The sequence below is a fragment of the Crocodylus siamensis genome, chromosome 7 (genome assembly GCF_052110815.1).
Source record: "Crocodylus siamensis isolate JL-2025a chromosome 7, ASM5211081v1, whole genome shotgun sequence".
Classification (NCBI taxonomy): domain Eukaryota; kingdom Metazoa; phylum Chordata; order Crocodylia; family Crocodylidae; genus Crocodylus; species Crocodylus siamensis.
In genome coordinates, this window is record NC_143401.1 from 81808571 (window position 1) to 81832664 (window position 24094).

Below are 24094 nucleotides of genomic sequence, written 5' to 3' on the forward strand. Positions count from 1 at the left end.
GACACTGTCCCCTGCCCAGGCAGCAGGCAGCTGCTGGGCCCCTGATCTGATCTTAGGTGGGAGCTGGGACATTGTCTGAAGCCCTGGCAGCTGCGTGCTGTCAGCACAGGGGATGATGTCCCGGCCCTCATTCTGAAATCAGAGTAGGGGTGTGGCAGCCGGCAGCTGCCTGGGGTAGGGGTGTGAGGTGGGAGGAAGCTGCCTCATAGGCAGGACAGCTTCCTCCACCCCTCACCCCCCAGAGCCTAGCCTGATCACAGTGTTCCCTTGCCACCCCAGGGCTGGTACCTTGGGGAGCCTAGGTCTCCCCCTGGCTGCTGTATGGGAGCAGAAAAGGGCAGGAGTAGGCCTGCACTGAACTGCTCCCACGAGAAGCAGATTTGCTGCTGATGGGTACGTGTGCAGATACGTTCCTAGAGAAAAATTACTGCACAGTATTTTACTGCACAGTAGGCTTTCAGCTCATTAACAGCACATGTGCCCAGAAAAAAAGTTTGCATATTGTTTGTAAAAAACATATTGACTTAGCAACCCTGCTAGATTGCAGCAATGGTCATAATAGTTAAAAGTTTAGATTTAAGTCAATACAGTTTGTGTTAATGTTTTTGTAGCATCATCAATTGATAGAAATTTTCCTTCATATATTTTAGATGATAAAGCTCACAGTTCACATTTTAAAGCTCCTTAACATATGAAGTTGAAAAGAATTATTGAAAAAAATACGTAAAGAGCTAGTGTGCTATTTTGTTATCTAATGTTATTTTCCCATTTTGAGTTTACATTTTTTTAAACTAAGAACCTTCCCTCCCCCCAATCTTTTTTTCACTCTTCCCTCAATTTACTTATGTTAGGGAGATGTAAAATTCCTGCAGAGATTTTAGAGTGGTTTCTCTTTCCTACTCCTTCCATAAACAGAATATAGCAATGAAAGCATATATAAAACCAGGGATGGCACCAGTGGAGGGGCTTGTGGGGCTACAGCAACCCCAAAATTCACCTTAGACTCCCCATAGCCACCAATCCCAGCATCGCTCTTGGACCACCACCGCCTGCCCCACGCAGCTGAGCCTGCCTTGCTGCCACCCACAGCCTGCAGAGGCATGGTGTTCCCAGCCCAGCCTAAGAAGTATGTTTCGCCAGGAGATGTATAGTGCAGCCCCCCAACCCCAAAGTTTCTGTGTAGCCCACCTCAGCCGCCACACTGGGAAGAGGCTGGTGCTGCTCCTGCACGAACCACGGTAATAGGAATGTGAGTCTTTATTACCCTCTTGTGGCTGATTGATGCTAATGGCCATAACCCTTTACCTCAAAGTGGTAGAACCTACTAAGGCTTTGAGGTCGGTGGCTTATGGGTTCAAGCATGTGCCATTTTTTCAGATGAGATCAGCTAAATGTAAAGTGTTTATTTTGAAACTGAGTTTGACGTTTCCTTACCCTCTGCTGATTAAATCATATTCCACTGTTGAAAAGTCACGGAGATTAGGATATGCCACACAAGTGTCTGCAAATAATATCAGGTTTGGATCAGAGCTGTAGATAGTGACTTGAACTACTAAATCCTGATTTTGTTTGACATAGAATGGTGGAGAATTCATTGGGTGCAACAAAGATGATGGGGCATAAAAAGAAAACTTTACAATGAACTGTTTGTGATGAGCTATTTCAGGCGCAGGCTGTTTAATAGGGACATTTGTTCTCTGGTCCACTTTGCAGGTGAGTTGTAGCAGGTTATTCTTCTTCTTGGTGAAATCACTTCCAAAAGTGGATGCTGTGACTGTGTTGGAATACCTGATAATTCCATTATGTAGCTGAAAAAAAATAGAAAAAAATGTTTTATATGTCTCGCTGAAATATGACAACCTAAAGAATTGAAACGTATTACAAATCAGTAGAAAGTCAGATGAGGCAGTAGCGAATTTTCTGAACACCAGTAAAAATGGTTTTTGGCAAAACATTTCATGTCAATGTTAGACTTTTTATGCTTGATCATTGACCTTGTATGAAAGTAATGAAGGAAAATATCTGGTGTGTATCAAGAAAAAAAACCCCTCGGTGATGAGATTAGCTTACCCTCTTGAGGTTTGGGGTGGAAGACACATTGGTAGGAATATTTTAAATAAATTGGGCAAAACACTGGAAAAAATACTCAAGGGAACAACTCTGTACTGGCAAGAAATGAGCTGAATGATCTCTTTCAACCTATAACATTTCATCTCTCTCATTTACTTTAAGTGGAATGAAAGTAGTTCCAATTAATTGCTGAATTTTAACTATAAAGTAGTTTTCATTTTCTTCATTATCAGGTAAAGACACTATTGTTTTTAATGAAAACAGAGATGGAAGTAGGACTCCTGGTCCTAAAGACCTTACATTTGTAAGACTTCTATTAAGCCCAAGGGGTATTTTGAGTGAATAAGTTCTACGGGTTTGGATGTAGTATTAATATGTGGGGGTCAGCAGGGAAGCAAGTAGTGTTGTTAAGTAACCTCTTAAACAATGTAAGGCATCTACGCAGAATCTAATGTGTTTCATTATGATCACAATTTTCTTCCTGAGCTGCGGTGGCCATTGTCCCTAGAATTCTGATTTGTTTTCTTGTTCTCTTCCAGCATCTGTGTGGTAGTGCCTATGTACAAAGATGCTTTGTGTATAGCTTTGTATTAGGTATAAAGGATGACATTCACCTATGTGCAGAAAACCACTCAAGTCACTCTCAATTCTTGAATAGAAAATTTCCAAAATGGGCCTAATTACTTAAGGCACCACTGAAAAAAAAATACTGTTTCCTTAGTATAAAGCAATATATGCTCTCCAAAATAAGCAGACAAGACCCTATCTAAATGCTGAAACCACTCATAGTCCATCATTTGAAGCAAAAGACTTAAGTAAAGAAAGCAGGATCTTACTTTTTTTTAAGTCCATACTGCAATCACTAATTTCAGCTGGAATGGCACTGGACCTTTGAGTTTTTCCTTTGTGTTGTTACTACTCATACATTTATTTCTAGACTGTTATTACTCCTACATTTATTTCTAGACACAACTGTGCCCAGTACTTAGTATGCTTTAAAGGTTCTTGTTTAAGCCCAAAACAGAGAGATTATACATTTGTTACAACAGTTAAGAAGCCTTTGGTAATTAGTTCAAATTGTAGCTACCCAAATACTCAAGTAATTAGTTTACATTGTAATTACAGTTCTGGCAGTCCCAGAAAGCTGGCTGTCATGAAACAAGGTAGCTACATTTTAAGTTCCCCATTGGGAATATTTTACAGATCATAAAGATACTCTGAAAGGTGTTCATCTTTAAATAATGTTAGCAAACCATTTTGTTATCTAATATTTTCAAATGCAAATGCTCTTACCTCTTTTCTTGTCCCACAGGTACCACCATGTCGTATGTAGAATACTGCAGTGTAAGGATTCAGGACTGGTTTACAGTTTTGGTCATTCAAGTGAAGAGACAATGCAGAGTAGACTTTGGACCTGATATAAGCTACTTGAATGACTGCATGCATGTAGGTTGGCTGGCATAAAAGTGTCACTGCAGAGGGGGGAAATTTAAATATCAGTAAACATTATTTAAAAATATATGTTTCAGCATAAATATGGTAGGTATGCTGTTGATTATTCTATGCACATCACTAGGAAGCAATCAAAACATTCACTACCCTGGGAATAAAAGCTGGATGGAAAGAAAACAAATTCATGCCTGTTCTTAGTAGTAAATTAACACCACTGAAAACTCTTACTTCTTCCTGTCTTCCTTTATAGGACTGAGTGATAACAGGCTGTACAAATTAGCTCTGCTCTACAACTCTTGTGCTAATAGGCTAAACCGAGAGTTAGGCCATAGCAATAATCCACTGATTTGCTTGCTTGACCTTGACCTTCCTGCATGCTCTGAAGCAGCACATAAAAACAGGGATCTTATTAAGCAGTTTTCCAAGTCAAGGGAAGCCCACTTTAAAACTGCAGACTCAAGCTTTGTGATAAGCCGTGTGAGGGCAGATTGGCTCATCCTCTTGCCACACATTAACAATGACAGCTCCTTCTACCAGAGCTGCTTCAATGATGAAGTTTTCAAAAGCTGTATCATTTCTGCATCATCTGAGCCATGGCTTAAAACATAAATGAATCAGTTTAACTGGCAAACTTCATCCTTCTCTGCCTTCCCCATGGTCTTCAGATGCTCTCCACAGCTGCTTCTGTGATAGCTTTCAATTAACTTTCCTTTCTCTATGGCTTTCCTCCCTTGTTTAAGTGGTTCACAAATGGTCTCTGACTTTTTTCCCACTCCAGGACTATCCACAGTCTTCTCTGAAGTGTCCCTACAGGAAAGAGTCTTTTCTGATGGAACTTCCTAGCTTTGATAGCTGATACTTGGGGTACCTTCCAGCCTTCATGCTCCGAGTATCAGGACCCTAGGCTGCGTGAGACTTCAAAACTGAATCGTAGCTCCTGGGTTCTAATAATCTGCTAGGTGCTATGCTTGAAGTGATTAGTAGTGTACTGCTACGGGAAAGCTGTGAGCAGTAAATATGACTTTTAGGTGAAGAGACATCAATTCAAACTACATTAGAAAATGGAGGATGAGAAAATATTACCAGATACATTGGATGCTGCTGTCATTTATGATCACTTTCCAAAGAGTTATATAAGAAAAAATAATGTACTGAAAATTGAAAGGGGCAAGACTCGGCTTCAGTAGGAGATAGACCGAATTCTACAGGTATTCGTATGGACAAGTAATGTCATGCTTTAAGATCCGTTGTGAATCCTGAGCTATGTGTCTATGTTGAATTAATTGTTTGCACATAAGTGCACATAATTCATAGGCACAAGGTAGATGTCTTTTTAAATGTATGTAGTACATCAAGCCAGATTTTCAAAGATGACCCCAGCCTATTTTTAAGCACCTAATGAAACATACTATGTTAATTTATAAGTAAACTTGGAATTATGTATCAGTTTGAAAATGACTATCCTGGCAGCGGTACGTTTTTATGGAAAACTTAACAAAAGGTTTAAGCCAAAGCCCACAAAAGTCAACGGTAGGTTTCCTATTGAGTTTAACAGGCTTAGACTTGGACAATAAGAAGACATGATTTACAGTATGATACCCTTAATGTGATTGACTATAAAGGGCCCATATAGACAAGCTAGATTTACAGTAAACTCTTTAGGGCAGGAACTATGGTTTGTTCAGTATTTAGACAGCGCTTAGCTCAATGGCGCTTGGCAAGGGTTCATGACCAGGATTCAAAGGTGTTACTATAATACAAGTTTGAAAAACATCAACATCACTAGTACAAGCACTAGCTCTGTATTAGGCAGAAGAGCTGTTAATATAAAAATAAAGCAATAGGCTAGAATTAAGGACCATTCTCACAACAATATTTTTTTATTAAGCTTTATTAACCATTTGCCTCAAAATGTATTTAAAAGACAAGAAAATTAGAAACTATAGTTCAACAACCGAAGTTAGCATAGATGATAGAAGGTGAGGAACAGAGATGCATCTCTCCAAAGTGCCTTAAAGTATTCTCCAACAGATATCCAACCCCTCCAGCACAATAATTGTTAGCCATAAGTGGCAAGTGATGACAGCCCTTAAAATAAAATCAAATCTTGACTCACTACTGAGGACAATGGAGCCTTGTCATTGATTTAATTAGAACCAGAATTGCACCCAGTAATATATTTTGAAGCTATGGAGACTTGGGTATTTTCTAACTGAAACACAAAAGTTATCTGATGGAGAAAAAATATAATTAAACATGTTAGAATAATACCACAGAGGGTTTAGACATAAGTCTTTTTATTTAAAAGAATATATATATGTTCAAAACTCTTAGCCTACTTGCAAAATATCAGTCTGTCTTAAGATCTGACCATTGGGGGCCATTAATAAATAAAAAAGAAAGGTCCAGCAATCCAGCCTCAGACCTTGTGGGAAAGATGCTGTAGATTTTCAACATAGTGATTTATACCTTTTTCTTGAGATGAGACACTAGAAAGCAAGGTAAAAGCGATTTACTTCTACAGATAACTGCTGTTTCCATGTTCATGCATAACTGCAGATAGTAAGTCAGAAAATCCACTGTAAGCCCTTCAAATAGGTTACCTTCCACATAGGTATGTAAATAGGTTTCAACTGTTAAAAGCAGATTTTTTTAAAGCAAGACAAAGAAAAGGCTTACCGGTTGTAATGAGCTCTTGGGTGGCAGACGGAAAAGCTGGTAATGCAAACAGATAATGAAAGACAGAAATAAAACACTATTTTTTATTAAATATATGAGTCCCTGGAAAAGCAACATTTTCTATAACATCATGGCTAATATGGAATATATCAAACTATAAGTTTAACAAGAATCTGTTAGTGCAAACATGAAGACTGTACAAAGCTTGGAAAGTATTGGAGGTATCGGAGTAGGTATCTTCAGGTAGTTGTGCAATAATGCATCACATCTAAAACTGGACTTCAACAACTGGATCCACATAAGAAGCTATCAAATTCTCTGTATTGTAGATGAGACCAGCCTGAGTAGATGAGTATGGATTTACTTCTGAAGATATCTGCCATATCCTTGGGATTTGGGGCATGGAAAGCACTGGAAACAGGAAGCCAATCAGTGCACTGTAAGATTATAGGCTTCTCTTTAACTAGTCACGCAACCAGGATAATGTTTTACTACTTACATATAGTAATGGACTCCCGTGTGGTGATAGGAGGAGCTGGGGAATAGAGAAGAAAAAAGACCAACTTAAATACTATATGAAACAAACACTTAAATAAACATCATGACTTACTTAAGAATATTAAAATAATACTATGGATTTGCTATTACAGTGAACTAAGTCATTGTGGAAAAGGAAAGTTTGGTGGCCTGGAAGACATAACTCCTAGAGGTTTCCCTTTCCTCTCCTGAAGCTTAATTTACAACCCCCATAACTGCCTGGATTTCCCCATTCCAGTGACACTAAGTTAATTGCCAAATCCTGTATTTCAAATGGGATTTTATGGAAACACAGCTTATTGGTTAATAGGGATAAATATAAATGGTGAAGCTGATTTATTTTTTATTTAGTTCAGAATGGATTTTCTAAGAAAATGTAAAAATAATATTGTATCCATTTAAAAAAAAATAAAAACACATTTACAAGAAGTGATGAGTTTCTCTCACTGACCGAATAATCAGTCACCTGTCTTTGATCATAGTTACTCAGAGCCTGGTTCTCATGACCCTCATCATGCTAAATAGCCCTTACTTACGACAATAGAGTTCAGTGGCAATATCTCAGCAAGGACTACTGGTGCAATCCCTTTGTCATTAGAAAGGGCCACAAAACAGACAGCTCTGTTTAGCATGGTTAAGAATCAGCAGTTCATGTCCAAACTTTAATTTACCAATTAAACATATGAATAATTATGACAAAAATAAAATAATAAATACCTGCTTTTTCAGACGTAGGGGACACTCCAGGAACTTATCAAAGGCATAAGAGAAAAGTCCCAGTTTAGTAACTGTCACAATATGATGTAGACTGTTTAAAGGCTTTGTATCCAAAGCAAGGATACAAAGTCAATGCAAAGGCTGGTTTGTCCGAATTTTGGGCTTTCATCCAGATTGTGACCGGGATTTTCTAATTGTTGAGTAATTAAATCTCAACTGTTTGGAGAAGCCTATTACTTGACATTGGTACCGCAAAATTGTGCCTTTCTCCCTCCATAGCTAGGGACATAAATTACACATAAACAGTTTAAGTGATCAGAAACTGGTTTAAACCTGTAACAGAACATAAGCTCAGTGCACATAATCCAGTTTCAAAATGGCCCAAACTGGTTTAAGACAAACCTGGTTGAATGTAGTATCATACTTAACTGATTTGGGTCAAACTAGTTTCTGGAACTTCTGTCTCAGACCCCTTCCTGGTTTAAGTTAAATGGGAGCCCCCAGCATGCTTAGCAGCCTGGGCTGTGTTCTCCGCTCCAGCGAGGGACTTTTCCAGCCCCAGCAGCCAGGAGTGGGGTGGATTTCCCCACCTCACCCCTTCCTTGGCCAGAGAATTGGCCCAGTTCCCAGCTGGGGTTGGGGAGTAAAGTCCCGGATTCACTCCCTGCTGGACTGGCCACCCCAGGGAACGTCGCAGTCAGGGCAGCAGAGTGCTCTCTGCTGGACACACCAGGACCTGCCAGGCTGCGGTCTGCATTCACCGGGGAGTCCCATGCTACTGGGGAGTCTGGGGAAGCGGAGCTGCAGCCCATGATGCGAGCCCCCTCCCTCCTCCCAAGTTAAGAGCTCTGGTATCCTGCCTTGCAGCCTGGTGGGTGGAGTGGGATGGGAGCTACAGAGGCTGAGCCTGGTAGGCCGGAGGGGCAGCGAGCGCTGGTTCCAGCCATGCAGGGCTTGCCATGGGCAGGGTGAATATAGAAGATGTGGCGAGAACTTGCACGATGACCGCAGGGAGCTCAGGGCAGGGGCAGCAGGGCCCAGCTGCCAGGTAGAGATGAGGTGCCGGGGTGCAGCTCTGCCTGGGAGGTGCCAGGCAGCTGTGATGCTCTGATCCCCTAGGCCAGCTCTAGTGAAGTGGTGGTGCCCAGGGCTGTGCTCACTCCATTGCTCCTGGGATGGCAGCAGGGGTCGGGAATGGGTGGGAGGGACGAGGGAAGGGAAGGAGGTTTCCACCTTTCCTCCCCTCTCCCTTCTCAGTCGGCTTGCCAGCTGGGGAGGAAGTTGCTGGGCGATCAGCCCAGCTGCCAGCTGCAGGGAAGCCTGCAGTCCCCACCTGAGCCAGGAGCCAGGGCAATCACCTGGCCATGCCCCCTCCCCAGCCACTGGACCAACTGAGATGGGTGTGGGGGGGGAAAACTGTTCCCATCATGGGCTTCCCACTCTCTGTGCCGGGCACAGCCTGGCTCAGGATCCAAAGCTGGGCTGGGGCTGTTTTCCCCCCGCTTTCTCTTCAGCTGGCTTGTGGCTGAGCAGGGGGCATGGCCAGGTGATCACCCAGGCTGGTTGAGCAGGGGGCACAGCCAGCCTGCCAGGCTGGCTCCTGGCTCAGGCAGGGAAATAAATCCCCCACTGCAGGCTTCCCCACAGCCAGGAGCCAGGTGGATCACATGGCCATGCCTCTGCTCAGTCAGCTGAGGAGGGAATGGGGGGGGGGTAACAGCCCAGCTGGGTGTCCAGAGCTGGGGGGGCATCCCCCTTCTTCCCCCTCAGCTGGCCTCTGGCCAAGGAGAGGGCATGGCTATGTGATCAGCACAGCTCCTGGCTCTGGGTGTTGAGCAGTGGGGGGAAGAAACACCCTGCTGGGGGTTCCCCTCTCCCCCCTTGCCCCACAGCAGGGAGACCCCAGCTGGAGGTCCAGCGCTGAGCAGAGAGGAGGGTTTCTCTCCACGCCGTCTAGACTGAAGAGTGGATGTGCTTAGGGGGACCGGCTCTGGGCGTAGGGAGAGCGGGGAAGAGGCACCCCACTGGGGGCTTCTCCTTCTCCCCTTTTCCCTTCCCCTACATGGGACAGATCCTGGCTGGGGGTCCAGTGCGGGGCAAAGGGGATGGTTTCCCCACAGGTTCACTCCTCACAAACACCTGCAAAGATTCAATTAATTCAGCCCCAGGCTTTTTGACTGTCTATACTTAGCCCATGAGAGAAGTTAATCCGAGGGCAGTATGAGCAAACTGATGCTGCATTATGGAGGAAGTTATTCCTGTTCTCATTTGAAAAACAACGCAAATCCCAGTTTGCAATTATGTCGCTACAGCATAGCAGAACATGGCAGGGGTGCTTAGAAGAATCTGAAGAATATTCATAACCAGAATTACTTTAAAAAAAGTGGTAAAGAAACTCACTGAGGAGAAGCTGGACTTCCTTCTACAGAAATCTGCTATTTGAGTGAGAATGCAGACTGGTTTATATAATGAACAGGATACAGGAACCAGGGAACCAGTAACTGCTTTCCGTAAGAATTTTCTGCCCTTTAAATCGTTATGTAAAACTGGAGAATATTCATTAAAATTAGGCTGAAAAAGGCTTACCTCTTATAGTATGTGTCTCTGGGGTTTGTTGAAGACATAATAATAAAAAAAGATAACAGGAAACTAAGTGAAATGCTTAGTCTTTAGTAAAAATATGTTGAAATAAATGTCATCAGATATTGAGGAACAAGAAGTCAAATTAGGTAGAATTTCAATGCAGGAAAAAGAGTGAGAAGGAGAGAATATAAGGAAACTCCAAATCGAAACGAAGAAGTGGCCGGTGCAGACAGGTGGGCTGGAAAAGGTAACTACAGTGATGCCAATGACCCTGTGAAGCCCAGCAGATGGAGCCCTACAGCAAGGAAAGCTCTGCAGTGTAACACTGCCCCTGTCTGAATTTCTCCTAAATTCTCCAACAGGAGGGGAAATTTGACCTCCAACCTTTGCAGAAAGAACAGAGATTAACCCGGAAGGGTTCAAATTCATGGAATCATGTGGAAGAATTGGCTGTATTCTCTAGTGATTAAAGAGCTGATGAGCTAATGGACCATGCTGCTCTCCTTCAACTGGTTACCCTTGTAACATGCCTGCATTTCCAGGCCACTGAAACAGATTCCCTTGCTAACAGGTGCCCATAGCATTCTCCTTCAAGCTGAGCTTTTCACTTAAAGGATTGCATGTTATTCCTAACAAGTATATGTTTTATATGAAATGAAACAGGAACCGAAAAATACCTGAGCAGATGATACCAGCATCTTCATGGTGGACACAAGTTATGGGGACCCCAACATCTGTGAGAGCACTGCTTCAGAGAGGGTTTATTCCCTTTGCACTGCACATCACCTAGGAAAATACTTCAAAAGCCTTCACCAAAATAAGCACTGACCTGGACTGCAGTGGCCTTTCCACCTAAACTGTCTGCATACAACCACAGCATCTTTTGTCCCAGGTATCATCACAGATGGTTGTCCAGCTTCCTCTGTGGTAGACTTCAACGTGATCTGAACACCTGTACTTTCAATTCACTAGCCTCTGAGAAGAGCACAGGATATAGCATTTGTAATGTTAATATATTCATTGTGTTTTCAATATTAAGAGATTTCCTGAACCTAGAAAGAGCCTGAACACTGCCTGGATAGAGCAGATTCTGCCCTGAATACCCAAGGTAATGCCAAATGCATAAGGATACAAAACTTACTCCAGGACACAACCGATGAGAAAAGTGGTGCAATGCAAACCCCACCACTAGAAGAGTCTCAGAAATTGGCCCAGACAAGATGCGAGTAAAAGGGTCAAGTGTAAAAGGTAGCAAAAGAAATATTGTAAAGTATATGCCAAAGATAATTCAAAGCCTTGACTTACTTGCTGCTACAGGGGTTGTGCTTCCAGTACCTGTTAAAGTGGAAAAAGCAGAAGCATCAATTCTCATCACAGGACATAGACACTAAAATGTGAGAACAACAAAAGCAACTGCATTAAGAAACAGCAAAAACTTCATATGGAAAATAATCCAGCTACCAAGGAAATATATTCAGCATGCAGCACTAAACAATTGTGCCTTAATGTACTTATACCTTAATGATAAACATGGTTTGAAGTTACAAATAAGTATCCTGCCTAACTTCTATGCTGTCTTGGTTCCAGAAAAAAAATGTGACAACTGGATTTATCCACCTCCAGTTAGACACCAGTTAGGTCAAGACATACAAACATGGAGTCATGATAACTGAATGCCCCTTTAGGTGCACAGCTGAATCTACATTATTTCATAATGCACTGGCAGCCCTAGATTAGGAAAATGAAGATTGCATAGGCTCTTGGTTAAACAATTTATGGGTGAATGTATTGCATAACCTGGATTGCAGGAAAGTAAATAGGCCACAAAGCAGATCAGCTGCATTTCTCACAATGGGCAATAATATAATGCCTTTTTTTTTATAAATACATATTTAAAATTATTCAGTTTTGCTACTGCTTTAAGTTAAGTATTGTGCCTGATAGATTGGTTTTTATCTTTCATTTTTCTAGCAGTTTTATTGAGTACATTTCTCTCAATGTTTCTTCCAGGTTAGATTTACGCCGTGAGTGTCCCTTACCCTCATTGGCTGTCATCAGTGATTCTGCAGTAGTAAACATTTCATGTGGGGTTGAAATGGACGTAAAGAAGATACTGGGTTCTGGTGTCACGTCTTCTGCAAATGTGACCAGAAAATTGAGGGACTAACTTATTAGTGAGAACAAGAGAACAACAATCAGTAAAAGACAAAAAACCCAAACCAAACGAAACAAAAACACTGAGAAGACCCCCTCTTCTCTCTGAAAACTGAATTGTTGGTTAACAGGTTTACATTCCAGACTTTGTGGAAAAATGGGTTAAATATATATGTATTATCCCTTGACATTTGGTTCTGGGTATCAGAATAGCATCCTCTAGCTAATAATAATTCCTATTATAATTTTAAGTGACGTTGGCAGATTTTTGCTGTTGACATCATTGGTTCAGGAAAGTTGTAACTAACCAGATGGCACAAAAGTTGTGTTGTTAATGTCAGTTTTTGTGGAAAAAGAAAAACCTCAGATCTTACTCCTGTAAAAAGCAAACTGATTTAAAGGAAAATAGGAGATCAATGTGGAAAGGCAAGAGAATGATACATCCAGAGCTGATCCTAGGGGCATATCAGCCTGTGCAAGGTCCCGGGGGTGGGGGAACGAGCAGCCAGAGCATGAAGCCGGCAGCATGCAGAGCCATGCAGAGTGGTGGCGCCATTGACACATGCCAATGGCGCTGTCTGCACAGCCTGTACAGACTGTTGGTGGGCCACCCCCAAAGCACGGGGCCTGAGGTAGTTACCCTGATTTGCCCTCTCCCAAGGAATGGCTCTGGATACACCACCCTGCAGGGCACCACCAACATATATAACATGTTCCAAAGAAACCATGTGATCTAGACTTAACCTTCATGATATACAAGCCACAATTATGGTTTATGTTCAAGTAAAATTCTAAGAGAAGTGGTGCTATTCAGTAATTCCCCTTAATAAATGCTGATTGCATTCATTCACATTATTGAGGGGGCATGTACCATACCGCTAACACAACAAGGACAAATGGTCTGGGAACTGGCAGAATGTACTACAGTGCCCATAACACAAGATAAAGTGACACCAGCTAACAAGGCCCCAGAGCAGGGGGGGTCTGAGTCCCCATTTTGGGGGAACAGACAAAATTAGGAGAATGCCCAAAAAGACCAAGTTACTACGTGTACATGTGATAAGCTACAAGGACTATGACAACAACACAGAGAGACAAACCAGCGATAGCCATGGATCAAGAGTCATCAGGAGTCATCACGAGGGAAAGAGAATACAAAAGCAGAGACTGAGAGTAGCAAAGGGTCCCTTCTGCCCTCCCTCTGTTGTCCTCCACCTGGGTCCCACCCTGTCCTCACCTGCTCCCCATCCCAGTCCCCTGGCCAGAGTCCTTGAAGCCACCACGGACAGAGGGCACACCACCAGCCTGTCTCATGCACCCTGCTGGAGGGGAGGTGCAAGCCTCGGCATCCCACCGCCAGACTGCTGACATGCTGACATCTGACAACTGAGAGAATGCCTCAGGGTGAAGCCTGCATCCTGGCCACATGTACTGATGACAGCTCTAGGATTTGGTAGATATACAGAATTGCTTGATTGCTTGTATCACTTCTTTTCTGTTATCACTGTGTATCAATACATTTGCCTATTATCAAATGGAGAGGTCATGGTCGGTCTGAGGGTCATGGATATGGCCGCTAGGTCCTAAATCCAGAGCTAACAATTGGTGCCAAATGTGGGACTTGGGACTCTGACTTAGGAACTGAGTAATTCCCCTTAATAAATGCTGATTTCATTCATTCACATTATTTCCTGTTTTGGCCTATTAAACAGACCATGCTCTAGAACTTTACATAGCACAACTAAAATAGGCTGGGATTAAGCATCCTCTTTGATGGTTGTATTCAGGAGTTGCAAATATAACTATACCCTCTTAGAACATTTTTTCGCTTCTCTCTAGATGGCCTCCTGATCCTCTTCAGTTCTATCACCCAAACCTTGGCTTTTTTAGCATTCAGTATTACATGCTGAATGCATTATTTCCTGTATCCCAGTACTCTCCTAAATCTGCAGCGACTGTTAAGGAGCATGCCCCATTGTATGTGAACTGATACAGAGAACAGACTGCAGTTATTCATGTCTTCATATCATTCAAAGATTTATTTTAGCTTCGTCTTCTGTTTCTGTTCTAAAGGACTGAGGAAAAATCTGAACAGCATGTGCACCTGATCAGTGCACTAACATGCGCACTGGATCAGTGCACTTTCAATGCTCATTTAACACAGTCACATACCAGGAAAAATGAAACAGAAACATAGAAGGGATAGTTATGGGGGACTATCAGGATGCCGCCAGCTACAATTCTGCTGTTCGGTGGATGTGCAAGTGTTACCATATACAGTTTAAGTAATGGATATAAGCTCATGTGTCCATAAGACCCTAGAAGCCTTATATGAAGATGACTTAGGCTAGCAGTTTTTCCTTCCCACTGAAGTGATGTCGTAGCTCGTCTATCTTAGTAGATTTGAATACCAACTGATTCTGCCTGTTTCCTAGAAAATAATTTTTTTATCTCTCAGCATCATAAGAAATTTTGGGGTTTTCTGGCACAGTGATTATTTCTCTCTTTTCTGTGGTGGAGGTGAAAGTAAAGAAGGAATCTGTGTAATCTGAAGTATCTGTTAGAAGGTAAGGAAATAATTTATTAGACAGCATTAGCACATCATAATAGAAACTAGAAGTGGGTGGTTGATGAAAAAGTTGGATTTCAGACACAATACCTTAGTCTTTCAACTTTGGGGATGAGGGGCAGAATTCTGTACTCCACTGATATATATTAATGCAGTCATAAACAAAGCTGGGGGCGGGGGTTGTGCCAGAATATGGAGATACACACCAGTTAGAGCTCTGTTCAAACAACTCCATGTGCAAGGATTCCAAAATGCAGATGTTGTTTCTGTAAGTCTCTGAGAGCCTGATTGTGGCAGGGCACTCTTGGTGCCTGCCACTTCAAGGACAGAGCCAAACAGCCAGCAGGTGCTTGACTGCGGCTGCCGTTTTAGATCCCTGGTTGCCTATATAAACAGAGCGGTTTGCTACTGGAAGGCCAGGCAGTAACATTGCCTGGCTGCTAGGATGAATACAAAGTCCTGGAGCTTAAGGGGATGGTTTGGAGGCTCCTGGTCCTGGGCATGACCTAAAACTGCATCCTGCTGGGAGTGGGTGGCCTAGTGGGGCTCTCAGTGGCGTGGGAGCCCCCAGAAAATGCCAAGCCAGTTACCACCTTGATGGACGCCTTAACTCCAGCCTTCCCCTTCCGGTGGGCTATTCATACCATCAGAGCAGGGAAGGCCAGGTAAGCTTCAGGAAGTGCCTGAGCCTGCTGGGGGAGTGACAATGCAGGGCCAGGCTTGTTTCAAGAAGCACCCAAGCCGGGAATGGGGCACCCCCATCCCTGAGTGCAGGCAGAAGCCGTAGACCCAACTGAGGGACTTGAGTGGTCAGTGCTGGGGCCAGGGCTGGAAGGGTCAAAAGGGCCAGGGGTCCACTGCGAGGGATGCCCATATGAAGTGAAGAAGCTCGGGGTCACAACTAGCCTGAGATGGGGCTAGCGCTTATACAGAAGCTGAATGTCCCTTTGAAAGGGGCCACAGCTAATGGGTGAAGGGGATAGTTGAGTCAACTGCCTGAGATGCCATCTGGGAGGCTCGGGCTGCAGTGTAGGGCAGGAATGGAGCTGCAGATAGCTCCCCCCCACAATATTGGGGTGTATAATGGGCAGCTTCCCACCTAATTAACACTCAGTTATATTCCAACAAGGCATGGCAGGAAAGACAGGTGGGTGGCATGCCCAGAGGCAGGTGGGGAAACTAGCTCTGTGGCTAGTCAGGGACCCTACTTTGCCACACTGATATTTAGAAAATAAAGATTATTTAGGTTAGTGGCCCATTCTTCCTAGACAGATTACCTGCCACCCCAGCTTTGTATCCACCTTACAGTACTTTCAGCTGGACTGTATTTCTCTTTTATGAGAATGTCATGGGAGTGTCAGAAGTCTTGCTTAAATCACATCCTAGAAGTTTACCTAGGGGTTAAAAATTAAGCACTAATTACAGTTTAAATAACAAGTAAAGTTGGGGGATTTCTATCATTGACATCAATGTGATAGTACTGGTTGCTTCAGAAGCCTAAGTAGAAATACGTTCTGTTTTAGCTTCATCTTCCTTGACAAAGAATCAAAAACACAAAAAGGTGCAATGGCTTATATTCTCAGCATAAGTGGGGTTACTGGCTAAAATATGAAGGAGCACTTTGGTTCCATTAATAAGCAGATTGTTGGATAGATACAGACAAACTTTCTGCATCATACATGATAAAGAAGTAGTAATCATTTGGAAGGGGATGGGGAAACTTCACTTTGAGAGCTTGAGAAACGAGGTTGGACAGAAACACTAATTCTTTGACAATTCTGGGAGTTGCAAAACACATGGGCAGAATCATTAAAAATGCTTTACTCACCAGAGGGTATCAAAGTTGTGTATCCAGTATCTGTTACTGTGGAAAAACAAAAATATCAATTCCCATCTCTGTTCATAACATTTTATTATAAAAAGCAAAACAAAAAATTTAAAATATTTGTTTACACTTTCAGTCCCTCACCATCAATAGCAGTTGTCAGTGATTTTGGAGTAGTGATTGTTTCACTCTCCTCTGTGATGGTGGTGGAAGAAGAAAAGGAATCTGTGGACTCTGGAGTGCCTGTAAGAAGGTGGAGGGCTTTGTTAGGGTGAACTGGCCCTTTACATTTTTCTGATGTGGGTCAACAATATATACTCTACTGATTTATTACTACTACTGTACAATTTAGCTATAGTCAAAGTTGAGACACTGGTGGTTGTTCTCAACCTTGATGCAACATTAGTTATATCAGGAGTAGTTCGGTAGTAAATGGTCAGTCCTGACTCAGCCCCATATGGAGTGCAGCTGGGTCAGCCTCCATCTGGGCCAGATCCAATTAATTGGTGGGTGCCTGCCTGCAGGACGAATCCAATCAGCTGGCAGGCTGGATCCAACCCTCCTAAATATGGAAATTATCTGTCATTACCACATTGCCCAACACTATAATATGCCTTACTGAGGACATTCACCTTGGGAGAGGTAGTGTTGTGTCCATCCCCAGCATGAAGCCAATTTATTACATAGTTATGAATTGGGTAAACTGCTTCTTAGTAGGAGTTTTACCTGCTGTTTACTCACACACTGAACTGCATTCAATTTTCTCCTCAATGCAGGATTTTGAACTATCTGGTGACTGCACTTTTCTTTGTATCAGTATATCCATAGGATCTTAGTAGCCTGCTATTCTAAAAATGAAGATGTCTTAGCTTAGTAGCTCTTTCTTCCTACATAATTTAAGTCAAAACATATCAAATTTGAGACATTTTATTGAAAATTCAGATCCCGCTGGCTTTCAAAAGAATAATTCCATGAGTATTTCTAGCATGTTGCTTGGATTGCAATTGCTTGCAGTTTTTCCTTATCATGTGCTGCTGTACTCAAGGGCTCTGCAGTGGTTTCTTCTCTCCCCTCTCTGGTGGAGCTGAGAGCAGAGGAGGAATCTGTAGGGTCTGTAAGAAGGTTGAAGAAATTAATTATTATACAGGACTTTAATAATTAATCACATACTGGCAGAGACATAAGCAACTTTGGAGATTTGTTGTTTTCTTCCTCAGAAGTGGGCGCATTAGGAGCTAGCTGGAAAGTGTGTGTGTGTGTGGGGGAGGTAAATATTTAAGATCACAAAGCCCCACAAGGTGGCATATTTTTATTCTTAGCTCAAGAGAGAGTTGCAGATTAAATACGAAGAAAGGATTAGATCCATCTAGATGTGGTTAACCATGCCCTTCAGACACTGATCTTACTTTTGGTTGTGTCTTGCTATGAAAGACCAAGTAGTCATTTGGGAAGGGGTGGAGAATGGATTTCCACATGAGTTTTAGGAACTAGGTTGGGGAAGACAGTAAGGCTGTGTATAGATGAAGTGAGGGGCATGTGTGCACGACACTTTAAAGCGGGTTAAATGCTTTTTCACTGGTGTTGGTATTTGCACACGTTGGCAGTGTATTGCGCAGTAATTCCAGCCGCTGTAGCAAATTTGCCAGCATAATGGGCCTCAAATGACTTGGGGCACAACAAACTAAAACTCCTCTGAGGAGTTTTAGTTTGCTACCCTACAGCCGCAGAGCGAAGCACCAGGATCCGTTCAGCTCAGGGGCCCTGCAGGAAGCCCTGCAGGCAGCCTGGGAAGGTAGGCTCTGCATAAGAAAAAAACAATGATTTTTTTTTTATGTCCCTCCCTCACTCTGGAACTTGCCTGCCTGAGCTGTGCAGGGGCCCTGTGCTTCCCTCCATGGCTTAGGCGGTCCCAGGGGGCACCGCAGCCAGGTGCCTGCAGGCAGGTGCTGCCTGGGTGGGGCACTGCTGCTGCGGAGGGAAGAACCAGCCCCCACCCGCCCCTGCAGCCCAGGGACCTCTCCACCTGCCAACAGCTAGCCCTCCCTGCTACTGGAGAGGCAGGAGATGGGGGTTTAAAGGGTCTTCAATGGAAGCAGTGCTTTAAAACAGACTCTCACTCTGTTCTCATTAAGAAACTGGGGGACTGTGGTGTTGACACCTACACAGTCAGATGTGTTGCCAACTGGCTGAGGGCCGCACCCAGAGAGGGGTGGTGGATGGTCATTTTCGACCTGGAGGGATGTGGGCAGTGGGGGCCCGCGCTGTTCAACATCTTCATCAGGAACTTGGACAAGGGGATAAAAAGCACCCTGTTCAAATTTGCTGATGACACTAAGATGTGGGGGGATGTGGGCACACTAGAAGGGAGCAATAGGCTACAATCGGACCTAGACAGGTTACAGGGGTGGTTGGATGAGAACAGGATGGGATTCAACACCGACAAGTGCAAAGTGATGCACCTGGGGAGGAACAACTGGCTCCACACCTACAGGTTGGGGAACTCCCTTCTTGTCAGTACAGAGGCAGAAAAGGATCTTGGAGTCATCACTGATGCCAAGATGAACATGGGCCGGCAGTGTGGGGACGCAGTCAGGAAGGCTAACCGCACCTTGTCATGCATCCACAGATGCATCTCGAGCAGGTCCATGGTGGTGATCCTCCCCCTCTATGCGGCACTGGTCAGGCCACAGCTGGAGTACTACGTCCACTTCTGGGCGCTGCACTTCAAGAGGGATGTGGACAACATGGAGAGGGTCCAGAGGAGGCCACTTGCACAATCGGGGCAGCAGGGCAGGCCCTACGAGGAGACGCTACAGGACCTGAACCTGTCCAGCCTCCAGAGGAGAAGGCTGAGGGGGATCTAGTGGCCTGTTACAAACTAGTTAGAGGGGACCAGCAGGCACTGGGGAAGTCCCTATTCCCCCGAGCACTGCCAGGACTGACCAGGAATAACGGTCCCAAGCTGGTAGAGGGTAGATTTATACTAGATATCAGGAAGCGCTACTTCACGGTCAGGGCGGCTAGGATCTGGAACCAACTTCCAAGAGAAGTGGTGCTGGCCCCTACCCTGGGGGTCTTTAAGAGGAGGTTAGATGTACACCTTCTCTTTCTAGTCGGACTAGATGATCTACTCAGGTCCCTTCCAACCCTAGAAACTATGAAAAAACCCACCACTTCAATTTGGGGCCCCTGTTTCATCTACACATGCCCTAACACTATGACAATTCTCAGTCTACAGCAGCACCCTCTATAATCCTGACTCACCAAATGGTGCAGAAGTTGTGTATTCAATTTCTGTTACTGTGGAAAAAGAATAACATTAATTCTAATTCTTGTATATGGTCATTTTATTTGCAGAACAAAAGTAATGCTATCAAAAAGAAGTGCAAGTGATTTAACTTGGAGACCTCCTGGCCTACTTGAATGCATACCATATGCAATACTTTGATTTGCTACATGGCTATACAAAATCCAGGTATGGTTTATGTTGCAATTAACCACTGAGAGAAAGAGCAATCTTTTACCCAGCCCCAAGCTCCTTTTAAGAAGTGCAAATCATGAACATTCGCAGTATTTTTTGATCTAGCCTATTCAACAGACCGGTTGCTATTTTCCTCTTAAACCCTGGGTATACAACCTCCTGATAGCTTTTTTCAGGTGATGCACATTTAACTTTAGATACATCTTGCCTCATTTTCTCCAAAGGACTTGTGGCATTTTAACTCATCATTTAGGTGCCAATATTACACTTTGCAATATGACCTGAAGAATATGACCATATCCTGACATGCTCTTCCACTCTTGGGAGAAGAATAAGTCTCCCTAAAATATACCCACGTCAATATCTTGCCCTTTTCTTCATGCTCATTTCTATTCCTGGGAAGAAGAATTAGGGGTGTTCAACTTGCAATCTGGAAGGACATCTGGAACCACCCCATTAAAATTCTGTCCAACCATCTCCACGTGGAAAGATCACTACGTGTAAATGCGGTTTTAGTAACTGGATTCTCAGGTATATTGAGATGAAGTGGCTGTGTTTGTATGAACCTGAACATTTTAAAAGTGTTAAATTTCATGTTTCTTTTTTCCTAAATAATCTATGATGGAAGTCTGGCTACTTTACATTTGAAGTAATGGCAGCTGATTCTGCCTACTTCCTGTGAGCGAGCTCCATGCATCCTTCTGGCATTTTCCTTAGTCTGTTTACACGCCAATTCCTCCTTACCATCTAAAGTTGTAGGCGAGGGTTCTGGAGCAGGGGTTTCTTTAGTCTCCTCTGTTGTGGAGACAGGAGTAGAAAATGAATCTGTGGGTTCTTCAGTGCCTGGTAGAAGATTGTTAAACTTGTTACTCAAAAGTGGTCTGTTAGTCATGGAAACTAGAACTGGGTAACTCAGGTAAAAACTGGGGTTTCAAGCTTTGTGGGAAACTGAAATAATGCAACATTTATATTTCTTGTGCTCTGCCTGGGAATAGTATCTTTCAGTTTTAAATTATGACTATAAGTTCTAGTAAGCTGGGACATGCATACACACATAAGCACATGTGTGTGAGCAGCCTACACATACAGCAGTACTCTCCCCCTGCCCCACATGGCTGATCCCTGCCCCAGGCAGGAGGAGCAGTGCTCAGCCAAGTCCACCCCACTTCTCCAGCCACTGCTAGGAGGAGTCAGGCCAGGCACAAGAAGGTGGGGTGGTGCATGCTCCAGTCTGCCCAACTTGCCCCTGCACAGCAGCAGCAGTGCTTACCCATGGGGGAAAGAAGTCTTTTGATCCAGACCAGCACCTCCCCCTGGGGTTTTATTTCTTAAACTTTCACTAATACTACTACAAACTTAGACTCAAAGAAAGGGTATCAAATACAAGTTTGCCTAGGGTGTCACTTTTCCCTAAGGCCAGCTCTATGCACAACCATGTTAACTTTGCTCTGACAACAATACAATACAAAGCCCAGTCATACTTTATGTTCTGTACACACTAGAGAGAAGAGGCCTGTTTCATATGCAGCACAAAGTTCCCTTATAAATGCTGATCACATCCACTCATAGTATTACTGAGCTTTGGGAATTTCAAAAGGATGTCCTAGTTTAGCCTTTCATACTGCTATGTATTTCCTAGTAAGGCATTGTTTGGCATTATTTCTTTGCTTGGCATATTAAACAGACAAGGGTCTTGATCTAGTGTTTGCACAGTTTATTTGGAAAATCCAAACTATGACGGAATAACCTATTTCTTTTTTATTAAAGTGCTGCACATTGAACTTTAGACATCTTTACCTTTAATATGTTGTGTCACTTCACTCAAATATGTCACATCCTATCTTAGCATTTTACTCCATATTCGGCTGCCATTTTTACACTCTGCAATTAATATAGCATGCCAAATTCCTATTAATCCCCTAATGAACATAGGGGACCATGTGAGTATATACTTCCCTAAAGTACACCTAACCCATAGACTACCTCTTCTGGAGACTCATTAAAGTTAAATGTGTACTTCAGAAGAATATGTGGAGCAATTCAGTTAGTGATGAAAGCTTGGCTACTTTATGTTCAAGAGACTGGCAGCTGATCCTGCCTCCGCCCTGCAATTAAAGTACATCCATCATTCTGAATTTTCTTCAGATTTGATTTACACTTTGATTGCTCCTTACCACCAAAAGCTGTAGACAAGGGTTCTTCAATAGGAGTTGCTTCACTTTCCTCTGTGGCATCTGGGGACTCAGTAGTGCCTATCTGAAGGTTAATCAATTTACTAGTTATAGAGAATAATAGAACTATTATTCTATTCTAATAATAGAAACTAAACCTATGTTCTGGGGGAAAAGCTTGGATCTCATATTTTCTGGGAAACTGGCATGCTGCAAATGCCTTTAATATCTTGTGCTGTACATCAGAAGTGTATCATGGGTTGCTACTTGCAATGCTGTCCCTGCCAAGGGCAACAAATCCCAGCAACCCCTTGTGATAAACAGATGTGGCAGAGAGAATATGGAACAAGACAGGTGGTAAGACCCTGTGGACACCTCCTCTGCTGCATCAGCAGGAACATGCACCAAATTGCACAAGCTGCTGTAGGCTGTATCCACCGTCTTCATAGCCTAGATCTGTAGGTTGCTAATCCCTGTGTCTAGTAGATTGTATGAGGGATGTATCTACCTAAAATACACCCACCCCTACCATCCTGCCCTTTATGCATGGTCATTTCTGTTCTGGGAAAAAATAAAACAGGAATGTTAAAGTTGTAGCTTGGGAGCACAAGTTGGATTGTTCGGTTAAATGTCTATCCAAGCAGCTTGCATATGTAAATATCACTACGTGGCAAATGCAAATTTAGTGACTGAATTCCCAGTTACATTGGGAATGACACGGTCACATTTATAAACCCTTCCAGCCAGGGTTTGACTTGCACTTTGACTTTTGGGGGTGTTCTGCAAAAAAAGTTGTCCGGGGCAGGGCTGCACATGCAGGTCCCTGCCAGTACCATGGGGTTGAGGCCGACAGTGGTGGCAGCCAGAAGGAGCTGCTGCCGCCACAGCTTGGACTACTTAGAAAGGCACAGGGAGGGCTGGGGGCTGTGCATGAGCTCTGGGCTGTTGTGGGGGGAGGGGGGAAGGGGTGCTGACCAGCCAGTGGGAGGTCGGGGGGGCTCTTGCCTTCTATTTAAAAAATGTAAGATGAATGAGCTTTGTGTTTCTTTATTCCTAGATAATATATGATGGAAGCCTGGCTAGTTAGCTAGCTAGATTCCTTCCTGAATCTTGCAGTTAATTACATGCGTCATTCTGGCAATGTCCTAAGATTGCATTCATATTCTGATTGTTCCTTACCAGCCAAACCTGTGGTCAAGATTTCTGGGGTATTGCTTGTTTCACTGTCCTCTGTGGTGGCGGTAGGAGCAGAGAAAGACTCTGTGGACTCTGTAGCACCTGTTAGTGTCACACGCTGCAGGGTTAAAACCTGAGGCACTGTGCAGAGGTTCGTTTTGCCTTTAAGGGAGGGAGTAAGATTTTCTCTAGCTATGGGTCACGGAGTCTGTTGATCGCAGGCTAGGGTACAAAATTTACGAGTTGTAGAAAAGAAGCTTTTATTTTTGTTTACTTACACGCCGATGATGGAGACGCGTAGGCACAGCAGCTTGATTAAATACTTTCTGTTTTAGCTAAGTTACAAGCAGACTGGTAATTCTCTCTTCGTTGACGGATCATAAATCGGGTCGATACGCAGGGGGAGGGGTTACGCTGGGAGTTTTTGATGGCAGACTGATTGATTGAGTCCTAAAATGGCTTCTGCTGGGTTCGGACTGGGCGCGGTTTTTAAAGGTTTCACTCTTTCTTTCCCCCTCGTCATTTTTGATGTCAGATGGTATGTTGTTTTTTCGCGCCCCTTTTTAGTAAGGGGGGTGACTGGGTAAGAGACTTTGTGCTTACGGCACTACAATCAGGAGGAGTACAAGACAGTTAGAAGGTTGAAGAATTTTACTAAGTGGGAAGCAAGCCCTCTTTTT

At 43.5% G+C, this 24094-nt stretch overlaps 1 protein-coding gene across 2 annotated transcripts; it reads right to left on the reverse strand.

The window, feature by feature from the left end:
* Positions 1–1370: 1370 nt before the first annotated feature.
* On the reverse strand, positions 1371–23886 carry LOC149860036 (CUB and zona pellucida-like domain-containing protein 1). 2 transcript variants are annotated; one of them, XM_090057875.1, is made up of 16 exons: positions 23693–23886; positions 22242–22323; positions 20812–20910; positions 19851–19886; positions 17313–17698; positions 16731–16829; positions 16590–16625; positions 12078–12173; positions 11344–11373; positions 10868–11013; positions 10042–10059; positions 7456–7488; positions 6701–6736; positions 6202–6237; positions 3364–3542; positions 1371–1808 (listed from the first exon to the last, which is right to left on the reverse strand). In XM_090057875.1, exons 10-16 carry the CDS (start codon positions 10935–10937, stop codon positions 1431–1433), a joined length of 750 nt encoding a protein of 249 aa, XP_089914001.1. In that variant the 5' UTR covers positions 10938–11013; positions 11344–11373; positions 12078–12173; positions 16590–16625; positions 16731–16829; positions 17313–17698; positions 19851–19886; positions 20812–20910; positions 22242–22323; positions 23693–23886; the 3' UTR covers positions 1371–1430. The 2 variants fall into 2 exon arrangements, with proteins under 2 accessions (XP_089914001.1, XP_089914002.1); XM_090057876.1 differs by lacking the exon at positions 22242–22323.
* Positions 23887–24094: the final 208 nt, after the last annotated feature.